At 37.8% G+C, this 17,941-nt stretch overlaps 2 protein-coding genes across 3 annotated transcripts in view; one reads left to right on the forward strand and one right to left on the reverse strand.

Annotated features, from left to right (window-relative positions):
- Window positions 1-17,941, forward strand: part of LOC129749775 (tyrosine-protein kinase Btk29A-like) — a 154,392-nt gene that overhangs the window by 127,564 nt on the left and 8,887 nt on the right. For both annotated transcript variants that reach the window (XM_055744850.1, XM_055744851.1), the window contains exons 3-6: window positions 709-831; window positions 1,601-1,681; window positions 1,867-2,126; window positions 2,196-2,389. In XM_055744850.1, coding sequence (XP_055600825.1) covers window positions 709-831; window positions 1,601-1,681; window positions 1,867-2,126; window positions 2,196-2,389 — 658 coding nt within the window. The remainder of the gene's footprint in view (window positions 1-708; window positions 832-1,600; window positions 1,682-1,866; window positions 2,127-2,195; window positions 2,390-17,941) is intronic.
- On the reverse strand, window positions 7,741-9,147 carry LOC129749777 (ficolin-2-like). The gene is made up of 3 exons (XM_055744853.1): window positions 9,004-9,147; window positions 8,107-8,934; window positions 7,741-7,992 (listed from the first exon to the last, which is right to left on the reverse strand). The coding sequence occupies exons 1-3, from the start codon at window positions 9,132-9,134 to the stop codon at window positions 7,866-7,868; spliced, it is 1,086 nt and encodes a 361-aa protein (XP_055600828.1). The 5' UTR covers window positions 9,135-9,147; the 3' UTR covers window positions 7,741-7,865.

The raw sequence follows: 17,941 nt of genomic DNA on the forward strand, positions 1-17,941 counted from the left end.
AATCGGATCCATGACGACTAATTCGAATAGTTTGGAGATTGCACATAAAGCAGAAATTCCTCTATAGTTGTTGATATCTCTTCGGTCCCCCTTTTTATGGACTGGAAACATGTAGGCTTCCTTCCACAGTGAAGGGTAGGTGGCTCTGTCAAGAGAGGCTTGGAAGATGAGTCTTACAGGTGTCAGTAAAACAGGAATAAATCGCTTTAAAAAGGTAGATGGTATGCCGTCCGGGCCAGTAGAGAGGGAATTTTTGAGCTTTGCCGCTGCTTTAGAGTTGTGTTTAGTTATTCCTGGGTTTTGACCAAATTTGCCCGGATATTACCCGCATTTTTGGTCGACAATTTACTATCAAATACGTGATATACGCTGATACGGATACGTGCTGAAAAAATTCTGGTAACCTTAGGTTAGACCAATTGGAGCGTGATCTGGCGTATGTGGGATGCCCGAGAAGATGGAGAACGGTTGCCACGGAAAACCATGTAAATAAGAGTTTTATTAGGTTTTCTAGTACCATTTATTGATTTATAAATAAAAATTATGATATATCTTCTGTTTTAATTTTTCGTGTGACTTCCTTTCCTAGTCTCGTTCTTAAGTTAGGGTTTTCACGAGATACTTTTATCACAGCATCAATATACGATTTTTTTTGTTCATATCAACCTTTTAATAATAAAATATGTATTTCAATTCTATTTTCTCCAGTCCCCCAGCCACTCTTTCAAAACGGCGTCCATAAACGGTGCGGGTCATCATACGAACGGAGGCGAGCTAAATATGCCCGGTGGTCCGACAGCAGCGCCCGGAACACCGAATTCAAAGGCCAAGGTGGGTATCATTCCTGAATACATAATCCCAGAAGCCAATCCAAAAGCAACAGTGACCGTAGCCTGAGTTCAGTGAAAATTAAACAAAGTATATGAAGATCGCACTTTTGTTTAAACGTTTCGAGTCCCACGCCTTTCTTCCCCATTTTTTTCGTTACGTTCTGGAATTGTTTAAAAAAAATCTGAAATCACATCGTCCCGGCAGTCCCGATTAATTTGCATTCTAATTTGACGCTATCGTCGTCACCCATTGGGTTTTTTCTCCCATGACGGAACATTCGAGCTCGGTTTCGGTCAGAGTGGTCGGATGCATTTTCGCGGTCTTAATTACTATTGCTGTCCATCTAGTCTCTTTCTTTTTCATGAAACCATGAAATAATGGATGCATTTCCACTGAATTTTAATGCATATGATACGCTTTGGATTTTATCACTTTCAATTTCCGCTGTTGTTTGTTGCACATTTTATCACAATCTTTCTACTTGTGAACTGATTTTAAATTAAATCGAGTTTTGAGAATTTGTACAATTGAAAAAAAAAATCATAACTCCGAATTACAAACTCAATGCTACCCAGCTGACACCGGAAATCCAAAGCATCGTCATGTGGGAAGATAAACCAAAAAAGAAGGCTCGACGTCTCCGCGATCAATTTAAGCCTAATTAAGTGAGCATTCGATGAATAAAACAAAGCAACAACGAAGCAGACGATAAGGTTAAAATCTAATTAATTATTTTCCCATTTGTTCGGTATCTTCCCTCCCATTATAGGATGTCTCTCCGCGGGTCAAGATAGTGGTAGCACTTTACCCGTTTAAGGCGATCGAGAGCGGCGATCTGTCGCTGGAAAAGGTAAGCTTTAGGATGCCAAGTTTTTTTTTTAGTCGTTGTTGTTGCCGATTTCCTATCCCGGAAGGTGCCAATGTCAATTTGTACAAACTAACTCAGCTGATTAGAGCCCCGGCAATTTCATTGATTAAACGACTTCCTGATTGTGGTTTGCTCACATCTCACATCTTTTTTTTTTCTCTACTCAGAACGCCGAGTACGAGGTGATCGACGACAGCCAGGAACACTGGTGGAGGGTCAAAGACCAGCATGGCACCATCGGCTACATTCCGAGCAACTACGTCAAGGAGAAGGAACTGCTCGGGCTGCAAAAGTACGACTGGTACGTGGGAGACATGTCCCGGCAGCGGGCGGAATCCTTGCTGAAACAGAACGACAAGGAAGGCTGCTTCGTCGTCCGCAAATCGTCCACCAAGGGCCTGTACACACTATCGCTACATACCAAAGTGTAAGAGATCTGTCTCTTTAAACAAGTTTAGGGAAAACCCTTTTAACATACCTTTTCCGTACATTTTAGACCCCAATCGCACGTGAAGCACTATCACATCAAGCAGAACGCCCGCAGTGAATTTTACCTTTCGGAGAAGCACTGCTGCGAGACGATACCGGATCTGATCAACTACCACAGGCACAACTCCGGCGGGTTGGCCTGCCGACTGAAGACATCGCCCTGTGATCGACCGGTGCCGCCGACGGCCGGACTCTCGCACGGTAAGTTTGTTACTCGAAAGTTGAAAAATGAAGAAGAGACCAAAAGAGATCGGTACATAATTTTATCAGACAGATTTTATACGGGTGCCCTTAACCTCCCTATAGTTGATATGGAACAAAAGACTAAGTCGAATTGGGATCATTTTTGAATTTCTCAAACCCTGGGGTCTAGAAAGCTTCTCTTTGGTTCAAAATTCATTCATTATTTTTGGCAGAACTTTCTTCTCCTTCTTCTTCTACTTGAGCTGCTTCACGGGCAGCTCGGGTTAAGGGCCAGTGGGCAGAACTTTAAAGTAATGTTTACATGAGTAAATTTGACATATAAGTTTGTATGAAAAAATTGGATATTTTGAACCGAAAAATCAAAATCATTTTCGTTTCGTCTGAAGAAGCGAGACTGCTTATGGTGTTTTTGTCAATTTAAAAATTCTCTAAAGGAAACAACTTTATCGAAGACCGTTCTAAAAGTTGTAAAGTTTCGGATAGAGAGTCATTAGACCAGTAACAACTACTGACTTTAGGAACGGCCAAAGACGAAATAGAACGAGTCTATTCGATTCGTCAACTTTCCGATTTAAAAATCGCGGAAAACCGAAAACGAACGGACATCACAAAATCCGATTCCTTTGTTTACAACTGCAAACGCTTACACTATATTTTTATACAAATCAATTTTGGGTTCGTTACAATTCTCACCCTTCAAAGTTCACGAATACTAATAACTACTGGATTTACAATTAAAAGCAACTAATGTAAAAAAAAAACTTTCATTTAAAAGATTTGATCCAAAAAAATTAAAAACTAGAAATATATATAATCACTGTGTTTCAGCAACTTCCTTCTTCTCAATGATTTTCTTATCACCGGCGATTCCAGAGGTTTTTCAAAATTCAACATTCGCCCAGGATGCATCTCATTTTTGGCGGGAGGGGGTTGACTTGGAGATGAAGGAAACCCTCGAAACTCCTCTTCTTCTACCGATTCCTCACGAACGCCTCTTGGATCCATTGATTCCAGACGCCCTCGAACTCCCCTCTCTCGGCTCTTCGGTTGTCTGCCTAAATTGAAACGCCACATTGCGCCTAGGTTCAGTTCTCGCTACTCTGATCTGCCCCCTGTGGGCCGAGACCACATGCGCCCTAAGGCTATCTGAAAAACATTACGAGATATTTTTTTTAAAAAAGGTTTCATTTAACCATCTCTCTAATCTTATGGTTTATGGTTATGGTTTTCATAGAGAACCTTGTCTCCCCTTTTCAAACTGGCTAAAGGATCTAACTTCTTCATTTCGTATTCTGAAGGACCCTGTTGGATATTTTCACCTTAACTTAACCTTCACCTTAACCACTTTATTTGATTCTTGACCAATTAATTGATTTTTATAGCTACTCTTAGGGTTCACTAAATCCAACAACGTTTTTGGCTTGTATCTGAATACCCTCTCTGTGCCCACCACTGAATCAAACAAATTCCTCGCCAACCAAAAACAACAAAGAAACCGCTAAACACGGCGTCCACAATGGCGAATCACGACGCCCGCGATGGCGCTTAACGACGCCTGCAATGACGCCTAGTAAAAACTCTGCTCCAGCAAAATACCCTTAAGTAGCGTCACCAACACCGGCTACTATCAAATTATAAAGAAAATTTCCTACTAATTCTTCCAACAAATTTGAATATACAATATTCTGAACAAACTCACCAATAATTTTCACAAAATTATAAATATTTCTTACTCCAAGCCAAAATAAACAGCTCCAGCTGACTGGTCAAAACAAACAATGTTCCCTACGGATAAACAACACTATGTTATCATAGTTTTTAAACACTTTTATCCTCGTCGCCACTCTTAAAGTTGGAAAGTTTCGCGGAAAACCTAAAACGAACCGACAAAACCCGATGCCTTTGTTTACAACTGCTAACGCTTACACTATAATTTTATACAAATCAATTTTGGGTTCCTTACAACCGTAACTTTACATCTTCTCAGACAAAAAAAAAATATTAGCTGTTTCTCAGGGGTATGTCTTTTGGCCTTGAAAAACAATAAATTCAGTTGCCATCACTGCTAGTGCCTCGCGAAGTGTTGCTTGTACAAAGCTAAGGTCTTCGACAAAGTTGTTCAGCGGAAAATTTCCTTTAGAGAATTTATTAATTGGTACAAAACCCATAAGCTCGACTCCTCAGAGGAAACAAAAATGAAGTTGATTTTTCAGTACAAAATATCAATTTTCCCAAACAAACCTAAAAGTTCAAATTTACTCATGTAAACGTTCCTTCAAAAATTCTGTAAAAAATCATGAAGAGTTTTGAACCAAAACGCAGCTTTCAAGACCCCAGGGTTTGAGAAATTTAAAAATAACCCCAAATCGACTCAGTCTAATGGAACAGTGTTAATTAATATCCTCGAAAAAAAAAACAGTGTTATGTTCCGACCTGTACGGAACCAAATAAAAATGCAACACTATAGAATAGAACTAATATTTAAAATTTAAGATTTCCAATTGAGAATCAACTTTCTTGAAGATAAAGAGCATTTTTGATTTTTGATATAAAAGTTACAGAAAGCTTGTTAGCTTATTTTGTTTCTGTCATTCGAAAAAAACCGAATTGACTTTTAAACCATAAGAGAACAAATACGCTAAAATAAATTCCACTATAACCGTCAAATTTGGCTGGACATACTTTCCACCTTTTAACCACCATAACACTTAATTTAGAGCTCATAGATAAAATACAACACCAGATTCTAATTCTGGACGTTAAATTATTTCAAAATCAGATTTTTTAATTCAGAGAAATTCATCGAAACTACACTACCTGTGCGCAAGGCAATTCTCGGACATGAACTAGGTGCAAACTATGATCTTCGGATAGCATCCTTCATGCGTCAGGCCTACCACCAAGCTCTACCAGAGTACATTCAACAACATCTGCAACGAGGAAGACACGAACGGACCCGCTGCTTCATCGTACCACAACATGCAACATCTGGCGGAAAGAGTCTGCTGGTGTACGGAACTTCGTGCTGGAATAGAACTCCACTGGACGTGAAAAGCAAAACATCTTTAGCTAGCTTCAAAAACGCCTACAAACTAACATTAGAATAACTAAAACATATTCAGTTAAATTTCACTATACCTTGTTTGAAATGTTAAATCTTTGTTCAGTTTATTTTTTTTTTTTTTACTAACAGTTGTTCAGAAATGTAATACTTTGTTTCGAATGTACTTAAAATTTCCTTGACCTTATGAAAAGGCCTTTAATTGCTAAAAGGTTTTCGTGTGTAAATAAATCAACAATTACAATTACAATCGACATCCCGATAAGGTGAGAGTATGAAAATTATATCAAGATGAGATTTTGATACTTTTTTCTACGGAATAAGGTACCTAATATTTTTATACTTACTTTTAGGTTATTAAAATATCTCAAGTTCATACGATTAATAAGATTTTAACAAGATTTTATGTAATTTTTTTGGGGTTTAAAAAAAATTGGTTCATTCATCCCCGATTATGTCATTCGAACATACATGGTGACATATTTTTACCTATGATTTTTGCCCAACGATACACGATTAAAAAAAAATCAAATCAAATTATGTTTGTAACTATATGATTATTCATTTTTAAGTACGCATTAATAGTTTTCGTATTACATCGTATTTTTAGAAAAGTGGTCCTCAACCTAGAAGGGGGGCTAAATTTTTATAATAAAACCTTAAGAAGCAAATTATGGAATTTGCTTTGGATCTTTCCATTTGTGTTTGGTGGATCAAACTTATTTGACTTGAGCATAAAATAATTTCCACGTTTAGGAAGTTTGCAGAGCTTTACGTTTTTTTTATAACGATAAATTTTCAAAAAAAAAGTGAAAAAGGAATAAAACGAACTCATGTACCTGCATAGACATTTTTTTTTCAGTAGATATAAATAAACCAGCCAAAATTGAATAATCACTTAATCTTGATTAGTGATCCATAATGTTTATATTGATTTGAAATGTTAAGCGAATATTTTTTTTGACAGCAAGGAATCATCATTCATTTATCTTTTATTTGAAAAAAAAAACGAAATTTTATGAAAATTTTACTGTGGATCGTTAAAAGATTTGAATTGTTCTCAGAAAATAATCCATTTTTGTTCAAACATGTGCGATGGTATTTTTTCTGTGTCCGTTTTCGAAAAGTTTTTTCACAATCTAAATAATTTTTTTTGTGCAGCCACAATTTTTCTTCTAGAAAAGGTGATTTTTGTTTTTAATTCATTGCGTTGAGCGTTGAGATATTGAGCATAGTTTAAAAATCATGGAAAAAACATAATTTCACAGATTTTTATCCAGCTTTGTTGGTCAATGTTACAGTTTAAATTCTTGATCCTAAAAAGTTTTCACAGTTTTAATAAATTTTCTCTTGGATAGGCTTTCTAAGGCTGAATCATCATAATCATATGACTTTGGAAATGAGGATTATTGATTTTCAAGTAAAATTACTCAATTTAATCGATGCTTGTCATGATTTTTCAATAAAATTTCTGGAAAAAGCATCACAGATAACCACTCTAGACTAGAGGTCAGCTCTAGTTTTCGAAATGACTTTTTGAAAAACGATAAAAAATTATTGATTAAATTTGAGTACTGATTGAACAAAACTGTAAAAAACAAATACTTATTGACTCAATGATCAACATTTTCCAGAGACCGCGAGTAATTTAAAATTCTGAGGAAAAAGTATGGAAATTTTCCTACTGTAATTTTTTTTCCAAACCTACAAGTTTTGTCAGGAGTATTGACGAAATTCAAAGAAGAATTAAACTAAATTGAATCTTAGATATTTTTAAAACCGTAAATATAATTCATTTCGTAGTTCTAAACAAAGTTGTTGATTGAGTTAAAATCTTCAATATCCGATATTCAATGACTTTCTGTAATGATGTCAGACGAAGTTGTAATCTTATTTTTTTTTGTAATTTCAATATATTGGAAAGTTCAATTATTTGAAAGCGTCGTACCTCTCATACAAGAATACTAATATCTGAGCCCTTGATTAAATGAAAGATTGTTAATTGATTTAAAATCTGCTTTTGGTTTTTGTGAAGGTTTATTAGTTTATCAGTAATAAAAGATCGATTTACAAAACAAACTGAACAATTTTAATCTGATTTTTAGATTAAAAACGGCCTTCAACATTATTTTTCACATTTCATTTAAAATTTCATAAGGATTTTTTGATGTTCTGTAAGATCCCCCGCTAATTCAATGAATTGATAATGAACTCATGTAGTGGCAGAATATTTAATAGTGCATCTAGAGTCTCGTTTGACAATCGAGAAGCTTTTTGGCAGGGTTGATTCAAAGTTGTGATGAATCGAGTAGAAAATTTCGACTGCTACAAAAACGAAGTAAAATTGTTTTCGGATGACTATTTATTTATATCCTGAACATGGCAAAGTCTATTAATCCGACATCAAAACATTCACGTTTCTCTAACGGCACGAATCATCATACGGGATTTATGCAAACTTTCGTCTGAACTTTTGAAGGCATTCCAGCACATCGAGTTTGTATTGAACGATCCTTTCTTATATAGACCGTTGAGATTGCTGCAAATAAAACGATAAACATGAAATTGAAAAAGATTGAAACGATCGGTGAATAAATGGAGACTCTGACTGCTAAGTAAATACCTCATTTGAGAATTATTCGATAAAAATTACCTGAAATGGCAAGCCTTGTACCACCATGCGCCCTTGTAATCCACAGCGCAGTTTCCTCCATGAGTGTCGTGATCGGCATCCTGTGTAGTGAACTTCATGTTGAGGCCATAGCTTAGCGAGTCTCCAGCACTTCCACTGTAGGTGCCCAACTTTGACAAGGCGTACTTCTGATCAGCTCCATCAACCAAAAAATGAGAATACTTAGCAACGGCCTTCTTTCCATCGAATGCCTCCAGCACTACGTGGAGCTCGTGAGTCTTGAACGAGGTGAGCCGATGAATTTTCTCAAGGCCCAACCAGAACTCGCTCTCTAAATTGCCAAAGCCTTGTTCATATTCTGCCCATTTTCGGTAGAAATCTACCGATCCATTAAAACGGTTCTGAATAACCGTCCAACCACCTCCCTCGTACTCTTGGTCACACAAGGCTTCAAACGATGTACTGTCATCGGGTTGCAGCCTGTAGATGCCGGATGTTCTACTTGTAAGGTCAGAACAAGTTTTAACGGTTTGAGCTTCTTTCTTCGAAAGTTGTGGGATGTTGCCCAGTGTTTGTTCGAACGAGCTATTGGTTAGAAATCTTACAAGCAGGTCGTTCAACATTTCTGTACTCGGCTGTAGCTGTTGAAGCTTGTGTATCGCAGCATTGCTATTTGTCAGCCTTGTCAAGCTCATGGTCGTAAGTTCTGCTTCGCTCTCCAGTTTGGCCAGTGTTCGAGAGTGTCGTTGTGCAAGGGCTTCGATGCTACGTATCGAATCCCGGATTTCTTCAAGCTCTGCCCGGAGACCGTCGAAGTGCTCTTTCGATCGCAGGTAGTCGCTGTGCATGCTGATGAGGAAAAAATAAAAGATACTCAAACAAACTTAAATGGTATCGAAGATGAGGGTTTCAACTTACTTGAAATTGATGGAATCCAATCCTGCAATCGTCAACTCGTAGCCTAAAGCTGGTGCAGAACTATTTTCCAATGGTATCGCACTTCCGTAGTAGCAGAAGACTATGGTTAGAAGCGCTATTTTCGTCTCCATTGTGCAGTGATAGAAGTGATTCCGATAACTGGATTCAAGTTAGATCTTGCACATTCCTTTTATAGGTCATCCACTAAATATGGTGTACGAAATATGGCTATGTCCATATGATATTCTCAACTTGAACCACGATAGCTTCAAAATATACTCCAGCATCATACAATATGAGCCATAAATATAAAATAGCCTACGTATCGAATGAATCTGTTTTCCTTATGGTGGTCTTCGAACAAAATTCAGGTCATTTATTCCGTCCCAGCTGGGGTTGAGCTCGTTGTTTTGTTCTAGTTGCTGTTTTTTCCACCAATAGATTGCATTTGCAGAAAAAAAAGTTTGTATCGTGTGTGGGCGAAAAAAGATGTACAACAGGCGTATTAGAATTATCGCATTTGCGCAAGTGAGCCATTCTTTTTTCCTTGTTAGGAGAAATCTACTGAGACCAGTAGTTGAATGATTTCGATTTTTTCATGCAACGATTGGTCAATAAGACTTGAATGCATCATCAAAGGCAAGAGCATAGCGCAATTTAGCACTGCATTTTAAGCGTTCTAAGCGGAGGTACGGATCATTATATTTCACTCCTGAAGAAGGCTAAAGATGTTCCAGAGAATGTAAAATTAAATTTTACTACATAAAGTCTGTTTCACATAGAATCTTTTAGCATCTTTTCATTTACTGCAGCGCCCCTAGTTGTCACATCGCGAATCTATTGACAGTGTTTTGATCCGGATGGTTTGTTTACTTAGTGGTGAAAATTTCATCAAGATTGAAGCAGTCAGTCAAAATTTATCGACGATGGAACGCGAAAGGCGAGAGACAATTCTGCACACTCACGTAGGGAAACCGACGTGGTCAGGGGTAAAGAACGTGAAATTCCTGAAATATCCAAAATCGACTGTAAATTCGGTGCTGCAAAGTTACCGGGAAACCCTTACGGTGCACCGAGCGAAACAAACCAGGCGTAAAAGTGGAACATATGATTGGAAATTTCGAGCAAAGGTTGATCACAATAATCCTGGAATCTCCTTGCGTGATTGGGCGGAAAAGTTTAAGACGAACTACAGCACAGCTCGACGAATTTGTTTGCGAGAAGGCTTGCGGTCGTATCATGCAAGCAAACACCCCAAAAGGACGGTGAAACAAAACCTGGTTGCCAAAACCAGGGCAAGGAAGTTGTGCGAGAAAGTGTTGACCAAGTACAACGGATGCATTTTGATGGGCGACGAAACTTACGTCAAAATGGATTTTGGACAAATACCCGGTAAAAAATTTTACCTTGCGAAGCGTAAAGGGATTGTTGCGGGTAGATTCAAGTTTGTTTTCGCAGATAAATTTGCTCGTAAGTTGATGATTTGGCAAGGGATCTGTCGTTGTGGGAAGAAGATCAAGATTTTCATCACTGGGGACACAATGAATGGAAATGTTTACAAAGAAGAATGTCTCCAGAAGAGGGTTTTGCCAATCATTCGGTCCCACAAAAGTCCGGTGAAGTTCTGGCCGGACCTGGCAAACTGCCACTACAGCCGGGATGTCGTTAAGTGGTTTAAGAAGAACAAGATCGATTTTGTTATAAAAAGTATCAATCCACCAAACTGTCCGGATTTTCGTCCCATCGAGAAATATTGGGCAATAGTTAAGGGCAAACTGAAGAAATGTAGCAAAACCATGAAAAAACCCGCTCAGATGGAAAAGTGGTGGAACAAAATGGCGAATGAGGTTACCTGCAGTACTGTGCAGAAAATAATGGGTGGTATCACAAAAAAAGTTCGAAAACTCATCCGAAAAGCTGACGAATGATTTTTATGTATTTTTTTGCCTTAAAGTGCAATAAAAATCCTACAAAATGACATTTTTAATTTTGTTGTACGTTATTTCTTTGCGGAGAAATGATCTGTTTTATCCGACCAGATTCTATGTGAAAAAGACTTTAGAATCCCGCCGAAGTCATGGTATTTGGAGTGGTTGTTTCGAAAGAATTAAAGATGCCTCATGTTTTCATAAAAGCTGGAGTCAAAGTTAATACTGAAGTTTAAATGGACATTTTGAAGAGTCAGGTGCAAACTTCGATAAACCCGAGAATATTGTTTTCCAACAAGATGGAGCCCATGGCATACCTCAAAACGGATCCAAACCTGGCTGAAGAAAATTATTAAGTTTTGTCGAAGGGTCTTTGGCCTCCTAGCAGTCCGGTTTTGAACCCGCTCGACTATTTGATATGGCGTATGTTCTAGAAATGGTCAGCCAAGCCAAGTGTCGATTCTCTAAAACTTGCGAAGGTATGCTCACGATGCAGATGTCGCCTGATCAGCACAAAAGTGGACACATCGATTAATTGCTTCTTAAGCTGTCTATCTACATGAATATAAAAAGGCGGGATGAAATTATTAACTGAAATTTTATTTTCATAGAATATGAAAGAAAGGTGGATAGACAGGCATTAGTGTTCCAATTGAATAAAGCATGAAAAACCATAAATCTGGACGCATTAAAACGAGTCTATTTCGGAGCTATGTAAATGATATAAAAATGTTTTTCCCTCAAAATGTAGGATTTTCATTTCTCCACTCATCATAGTTTGGACACCCTATTCGGTGACCTCAGCGGAAACTTTGTTCCACAATCTCTTCATCTCTGTGTTGTGGGCAGTTGGGTGGGTTGATGTCCTTTTCGACAAAATCCACCCGTTTGCCCGATACCACTGTAGTACCTCTTTGCTGTAGTGGCAGCTTGCCAAATCTGGCGAAAACTTTATTGGTCCTTTGTGAGATCTAATGTACGGAAAAAAAGTTTTTCAGGCACTCCTCGTTGTGCATTTCGGGGTCCATGGTCTTGTTTTTCACAAAAACCGGGTTTTTTCTTCCGCAGCTGCAAATACCTTGCCAGATCAAACACTTTCTTGCAAAACTATTGGCAAAAACGAATTCGAACTTGCCGGGGACATCACCCCGACCAGTGAAGTGCACCTCTGCAGTGGCTTTATAAAATTTTTCGCCAGGAAGCTGCCCAAAATCCATCGTACGTTTCCTCATCCATGAGGATGCATCCTTCGTATTTCGTTGGAATCTTGTTGTATAACTTCCGGGCAGCTACTAAATTCTGCTTCAATGTCCAGTTTGGTTGCTTACTGGCCCAATAGGATCGTATTCCTTCGCGCAGACGAATTCTTCAAACGGTGCACCGGTCGGCGTTGAATTTCTTGGCGATGTCGTAGTCCGACTACCCCGTGTTTGCCTTGATCGTTCTCAACACCTTCAAATGCAGTTTCCTATCCTTAATTCAACTATGACGCTATGTACGAACCAGCCGATCGATAGTATGCATCTCACAGAAACGTTTGAGAACGCTGCACATAGTTGATTTGACAATTTTTAACGATTTCGCGATTTTCGAACCCGACCACTTGAGCTTCAGCTTGAGCTTGAATAAACCGTACATTTCAGTAGTTGCTACTCCGTGATTGACAAGAACCATCAAAATTGTACATAGATCCAAATAAATGAAGCTTGGGATTAGCTTACCATTTTCTGTGTACACGTTTCGAAGGTTCCTTATCTTATATAGTCAATAACGGCGCCGGCCACGTCCTTACGGTTCATCGGGGAAAAGGAAGGATAGTTAGTTCGACTTCCGTTGCTACTAGAGACCGAATACACCTCTAAATCTCCACGGTCGTCACAGGAAGGGTGGTTTGTTAGTGGAGAAGGTAAATAAGATCTGGATTCCCTTTGGGAAGGGATTTGATCAAAGCAAAGTTAAATATTTAATGATCGTTGCATCGCACACTATCGAGTACATCGCGTTTTTATTTAGAACAAATACGTAATAACGTGGCAATGCCATACACGTACAATGCATTTAGCACCGGTGCAACTCACCGAAGATTATAGCGCGCTGCAAACTAGAAGAGCAAAAACGTCCTAACGTGGGATTGTCATACACGTACAATGAACAATTCTATCGCGAGCTTAAAATGAGAAGAGCAAAACGTCCTAACGTGGAATTGTCACACACGTACAATGCACTTGGCACCGGAGCAACTCACCGAATTTTATCACGCGTTTAAAAAGAGAAGACCAAGAACGACATAACGAGCCAAAACGTTCTAACGCATTATGCAAACGGAGAGAGAAAGAGAAAAACAAAAAAAAAACGCAACGCGATTTATAAACACCGACGTCCAACGACGATCACGTCAATTTTCCCCACGCAAACACACACACACACACACACACACACACACACACACACACACACACACACACACACACACACACACACACACACACACACACACACACACACACACACACACACACACACACACACAAACTCTTTGAATGATAGCTACAAATATATTCAAGAAAAATACTTAGCTGGGATCCACGATGTCAACTGAAAACTTTCTATTTCTTGATTTCACTCCATGATGTCGCTGTCATCAGGCTGACCTCTCTTTCGCACAGGGTTGCGTTCAATAAAAATGATGTGCAACTTTAGCCTTGTAACGCCCGTTACGCTCTGTTCGAGCTTTTAACGCGTAATTTGCTCACTTTTTGAACGAAAGCTTTTAATATTCATCGTCGCCATTTTCAGCATCACTTTTCAACCCAAAATAAAAATTTCACTCGGCAAATAAACCATCAAATCACACAATTTCCACTAAAATTTTACTTCCTACTAGAAAATTTTTAAATCAACCGACTAGCCTTCGTATCAGAAGTAATTGTTTGATCTTTTTTCGGCCTAATTTAGTAAGTTTTAAACACCGATTCGAAAGCACGACTTATACTTGGCAATGTTGCCAGACCTCTCCCTTCGCGATTTTCGAACCCGACCACGTCGAGTTTTTGACGCGGGTGTCCAAAATTTATTTTCGTCTCGCGGCTTCCATCACGTGTAACTTTTTTAGAACAAAACGAATCGCAATGAAATTTTCAGCACTGATAGAGGAAACATTTCCAAACAAAGTACTGTCAAAACTGTCAAAACCAGAATAGACCTGGTTTTTACAAACGTTGAAGAAGCTGAAGCGACTATTCTTCCGGATCTGCGGGTGTCAGATCATGAATCAATAAGCGTCTTTATTGGATTTAGTCAGGAATACAATACATCGGAAAGGTTTCAAGTTGTAAAAGATTGGAGTCGGTACAACAAAATCGATTTCTGTCGAATTATTGAATCTGGATTGGGTTCATTGGTTTGCTGTGATTTTAACGAATCTGTTAAAGGTTTTCATTCATTACTGAAGAATAGTATCAATGCGCTTGTTAACGAACGAGGCGTAAACAGAAAAATGTACTGGTACTCTAGTAACCTTCGTCTGCTGAAAAGGAGAAGAGATCAAATGTACAGCCAGTCTCTTCGTCAGTAATGTGAGAGAAATTGGCTGAAGTACAAAACTGTTCGAAATGAATACTCTCAGAAAATAAAAGAAGCTAAAAATCAATCAGTTCAAGAGGAGTTAGATAAAAACAGAAACGACGGAAAACTGTAATGGAAAACGATTAAACGTTTGGTCAATCCAGGAGGTGCAAAACTTGAATCAGTTTGTTTTGATGGAGTTGAAATTACGAATGAATTGGAAATTGCGGAAAAATTCAACGATTATTTTGTGGACAGTGTCATGCAAATCCATGATAGTATAGCTTCTGGTTCAAATATCAGCTTAGGTCAAATAAATTTCAATTGTCAAAACTGGAGCTCCTTCGAAAGCGTTAATATTCAAGAATTCTTTGAAATAGTAAACAACATGAAATCTACAGCGGGCATTGATAATGTGTCATTAAGAGTTTTCAAGGATTCTTTGACAATACTTACAAATCCATTATTGGAAATTATAAACACGAGTCTGCAATCAGGTACAATGCCAGACACATGGAAATTTTCAACTGTGGTCCCTGTTTAAAAACAGACCAACACACGAGAGTCAACTTTATTTAGACCTATTAACATGTTGGAATTACAAGAGAAGGTGCTGGAGCTAGCAGTAAAACGGCAATTGCTACAGTTCATTGAATCGGAAAATATTTTGATTGAGGAATAATCTGGATTCAGGAAACATCATTCCACGGAAACGGCGGTTAATTCGATACTTCGAAAATGGAAAGATAATGTTGAAAATTGTAATTACACAGTCGCTGTTTTCCTTGATTTCAAGAGAGCGTTTGAAACGATTGATCGACTGAAATTGTTGGATGTGTTAGTAAGAATCGGCTTAAGTGGCATGGTCTTACAGTGATTTCAAAGTTACCTGAAAAAGAGAATGCAACGGACAAAGTTTGGCTCGTCTAATTCTCAGTAAAAAGAAAATAATTTAGGTCTCCCTCAAGGAAGTGTCCTGGGGCCAATTCTATTTATTTTATACATCAATGACTTGAAAATGTGCCTACAATACGGTCACCTGAAACTGTTTGCTGATGATTCAGTATCTTATTGGACTGGTAAAAATTTAGAACTCATATGCATGAGGCAAATGCTGATCTGGAAAACATTACTGAGTTTCTGAAACAAAGAAAATTATGTCTAAATCTCGATAAAATAAACTGGATGATAATAGGCAACCGCAAAATTGTGAATTGCCCAAGTCTGCTAATTGGCGGATGTGTGATCGAAAGAGTACGTAAAATTTAGTATTTAGGAGTTCAAGTCGATGATAAGCTAAACTTTATAGAGCATGTGGATTATACTATCAAAAAAATCGCAAAAATATGATTTACTTTGTCGAATAAATAGGTATTTGACTTTCTGGTCAAAAATCATTTATGTGAAGTCAGTAATTATGCCACATTTCGATTACTGTTCTACAATTCTACTTCAAGCCTCAGACACACAAATAAAGCGATTGCAGAAAATCCGAAATAAGATTATTAGAGTTGTGAAACGTTGCAACCGGTACACGCCTAGTGCTCTTATGCTTGACATGCTTAAATGGCTGTCTGTGAAACAACGAATTGCTTATAATAGCCTAATGTTTGTCCATAAAATGAAAATTGGAATGTTACTTTCATTTTTGGCTCGAGATCTACAGTTTGGAAACTGTGCAGACTGGTCCGACGCGACGTTCGGAAGTAAGACCGGTGGCCCGCTAGGCCGCTCCCAGGCGGGGGAACTACGCGATGAATCACTTGGCTCGCTCACCCGGTCGCGTTCGCTGACTGACTGGCTGGCTCGCATGCACGCTCGTATCGGATGACCAAGTGTCGGTTAAATGCATACACACATCCTCCTCCTATCCTAAACAAAATGTGAAAGACTGATTATAAAAAAATATTGTTGTTTGATTTTCAACAACCATGGTCATAAAATTATATCATAGCACAAAAAAAATCAGCATGTACAATTTTTTGAAATTTTCATCATTTTGGATGATTCCGCCCGATAAAAGTACAACCGCAGAGAAATCACACATCATAGGCAAATAGGACCACAATCGTCATAAGCCTCGTCGCCCGACAATTGTTTACAATTTACTTGATTGTTTATGAACTTAAACACGGTAAACGTAATCTATAGAACTGTGATAAAATGTTGTTTACTCATTTATATTCTGTGTTAAAGTGAGTTCATTTGTTCAACTCATTTTTCCACAACTTGAATTTCAAACAGCATGCTCTCAAAAAAACTCCGAAAGTTAATTTGAACATAGTATTCTAAAAACGTCATTGGCTATATGATATCTATTCGCAATATTCCCGCGTTTAATTTAGAGAAACTTTTCAGACATTTGAAGACATTTCAATAATCACGAGGGAAAGAAATATCAGCGAATAATTGAGGGCTGTCATTGCTATGTTGGGAAACTTTGCTAATGGTATTAGGATCCAACAATTTCAGGAAATGTTTATCTCGTTTTTATTACTTTCTATGCAAGGGTTCAACCACTTACAATCATTGACTCGCTCACCCGGCATATTGTTTTGATCAATTCAACAGTAAGGTAATTTTTCTAAATATGATTACTACAAGTTTTGCTATTTATCCCTCTATTGTATACACATCTAATATTTAGGATGACTCGCATTAACCATTCCAATAGGTATTCTAATCTAGCTTATCCATTTTAAGCTATTCTATTTTTATTTGTTTAAAGAGGATTTTAATCTCGTTGGTCACTTCATTTATATTGAAATTTGAAAATGCTGTAAGTGTGTTCTTGAATCATTTCTCAATCCCTATTTTACTTCAAGTAACGAATGAGACAAATCACTATACAATTCCAAGTGTTCACTCGATATATCCAACGATTTATCCCAACAATTGCTAACAAATTGCTTGACTTGGATTCGGCACTGCGCTCCAGCTTTCCTCTCAGATCGATTAGTTTATAATTTTCCAACTTTCCTCTCTATATTTACTTAGAAATCAAAACATTGTACCCAAGCTTCTCAATGCACTAATTTCTCAATACCAAGTTGTAATTTGTTTAAGCAGTTCCTCGACTTGTATAATCCAATAATCCTAAATAATGCTTACTTTTCAATCTGCTCCATTATACATTTGTTGAGATACCGGATCCTCAAAACTCGCTTTCAGATTTCAAGTTCTCTCAAATGGATAACAAAAGAAAAAAAAACAAAAAAGGTGCTCAAATGCCAAATTTATCTTATCAAATCACCGACCAGTGAGCAGGCATCAAATTTTTTTTCATTAGAATGACCATTCTTAAAACTTTTTTTTAAGTCATTGAGAGAGTTTAGCTTTGGATTAGTTTACAAGTTTTACCAAACTGAGCATGCCTCATCTATTAAACAACAGCTTTGTTGATTTTGTTTGGTTCCGGCACGAACTTTTATCATAATCTTTTTAAA

This window comes from Uranotaenia lowii, chromosome 2, assembly GCF_029784155.1.
Source record: "Uranotaenia lowii strain MFRU-FL chromosome 2, ASM2978415v1, whole genome shotgun sequence".
Classification (NCBI taxonomy): Eukaryota; Metazoa; Arthropoda; class Insecta; order Diptera; family Culicidae; genus Uranotaenia; species Uranotaenia lowii.

Coding starts and splice junctions, on each gene's coding strand:
- LOC129749777 (XM_055744853.1), bottom strand. CDS start 9,134: ATGGAGACGAAAATAGCGCTTCTAACCATAGTCTTCTGCTACTACGGA. Junction 8,935..9,003: donor TTGGATTCCATCAATTTCAA/GTAAGTTGAAAC, acceptor TTTCCTCATCAG/CATGCACAGCGACTACCTGC. Junction 7,993..8,106: donor TACAAGGCTTGCCATTTCAG/GTAATTTTTATC, acceptor TTTTATTTGCAG/CAATCTCAACGGTCTATATA.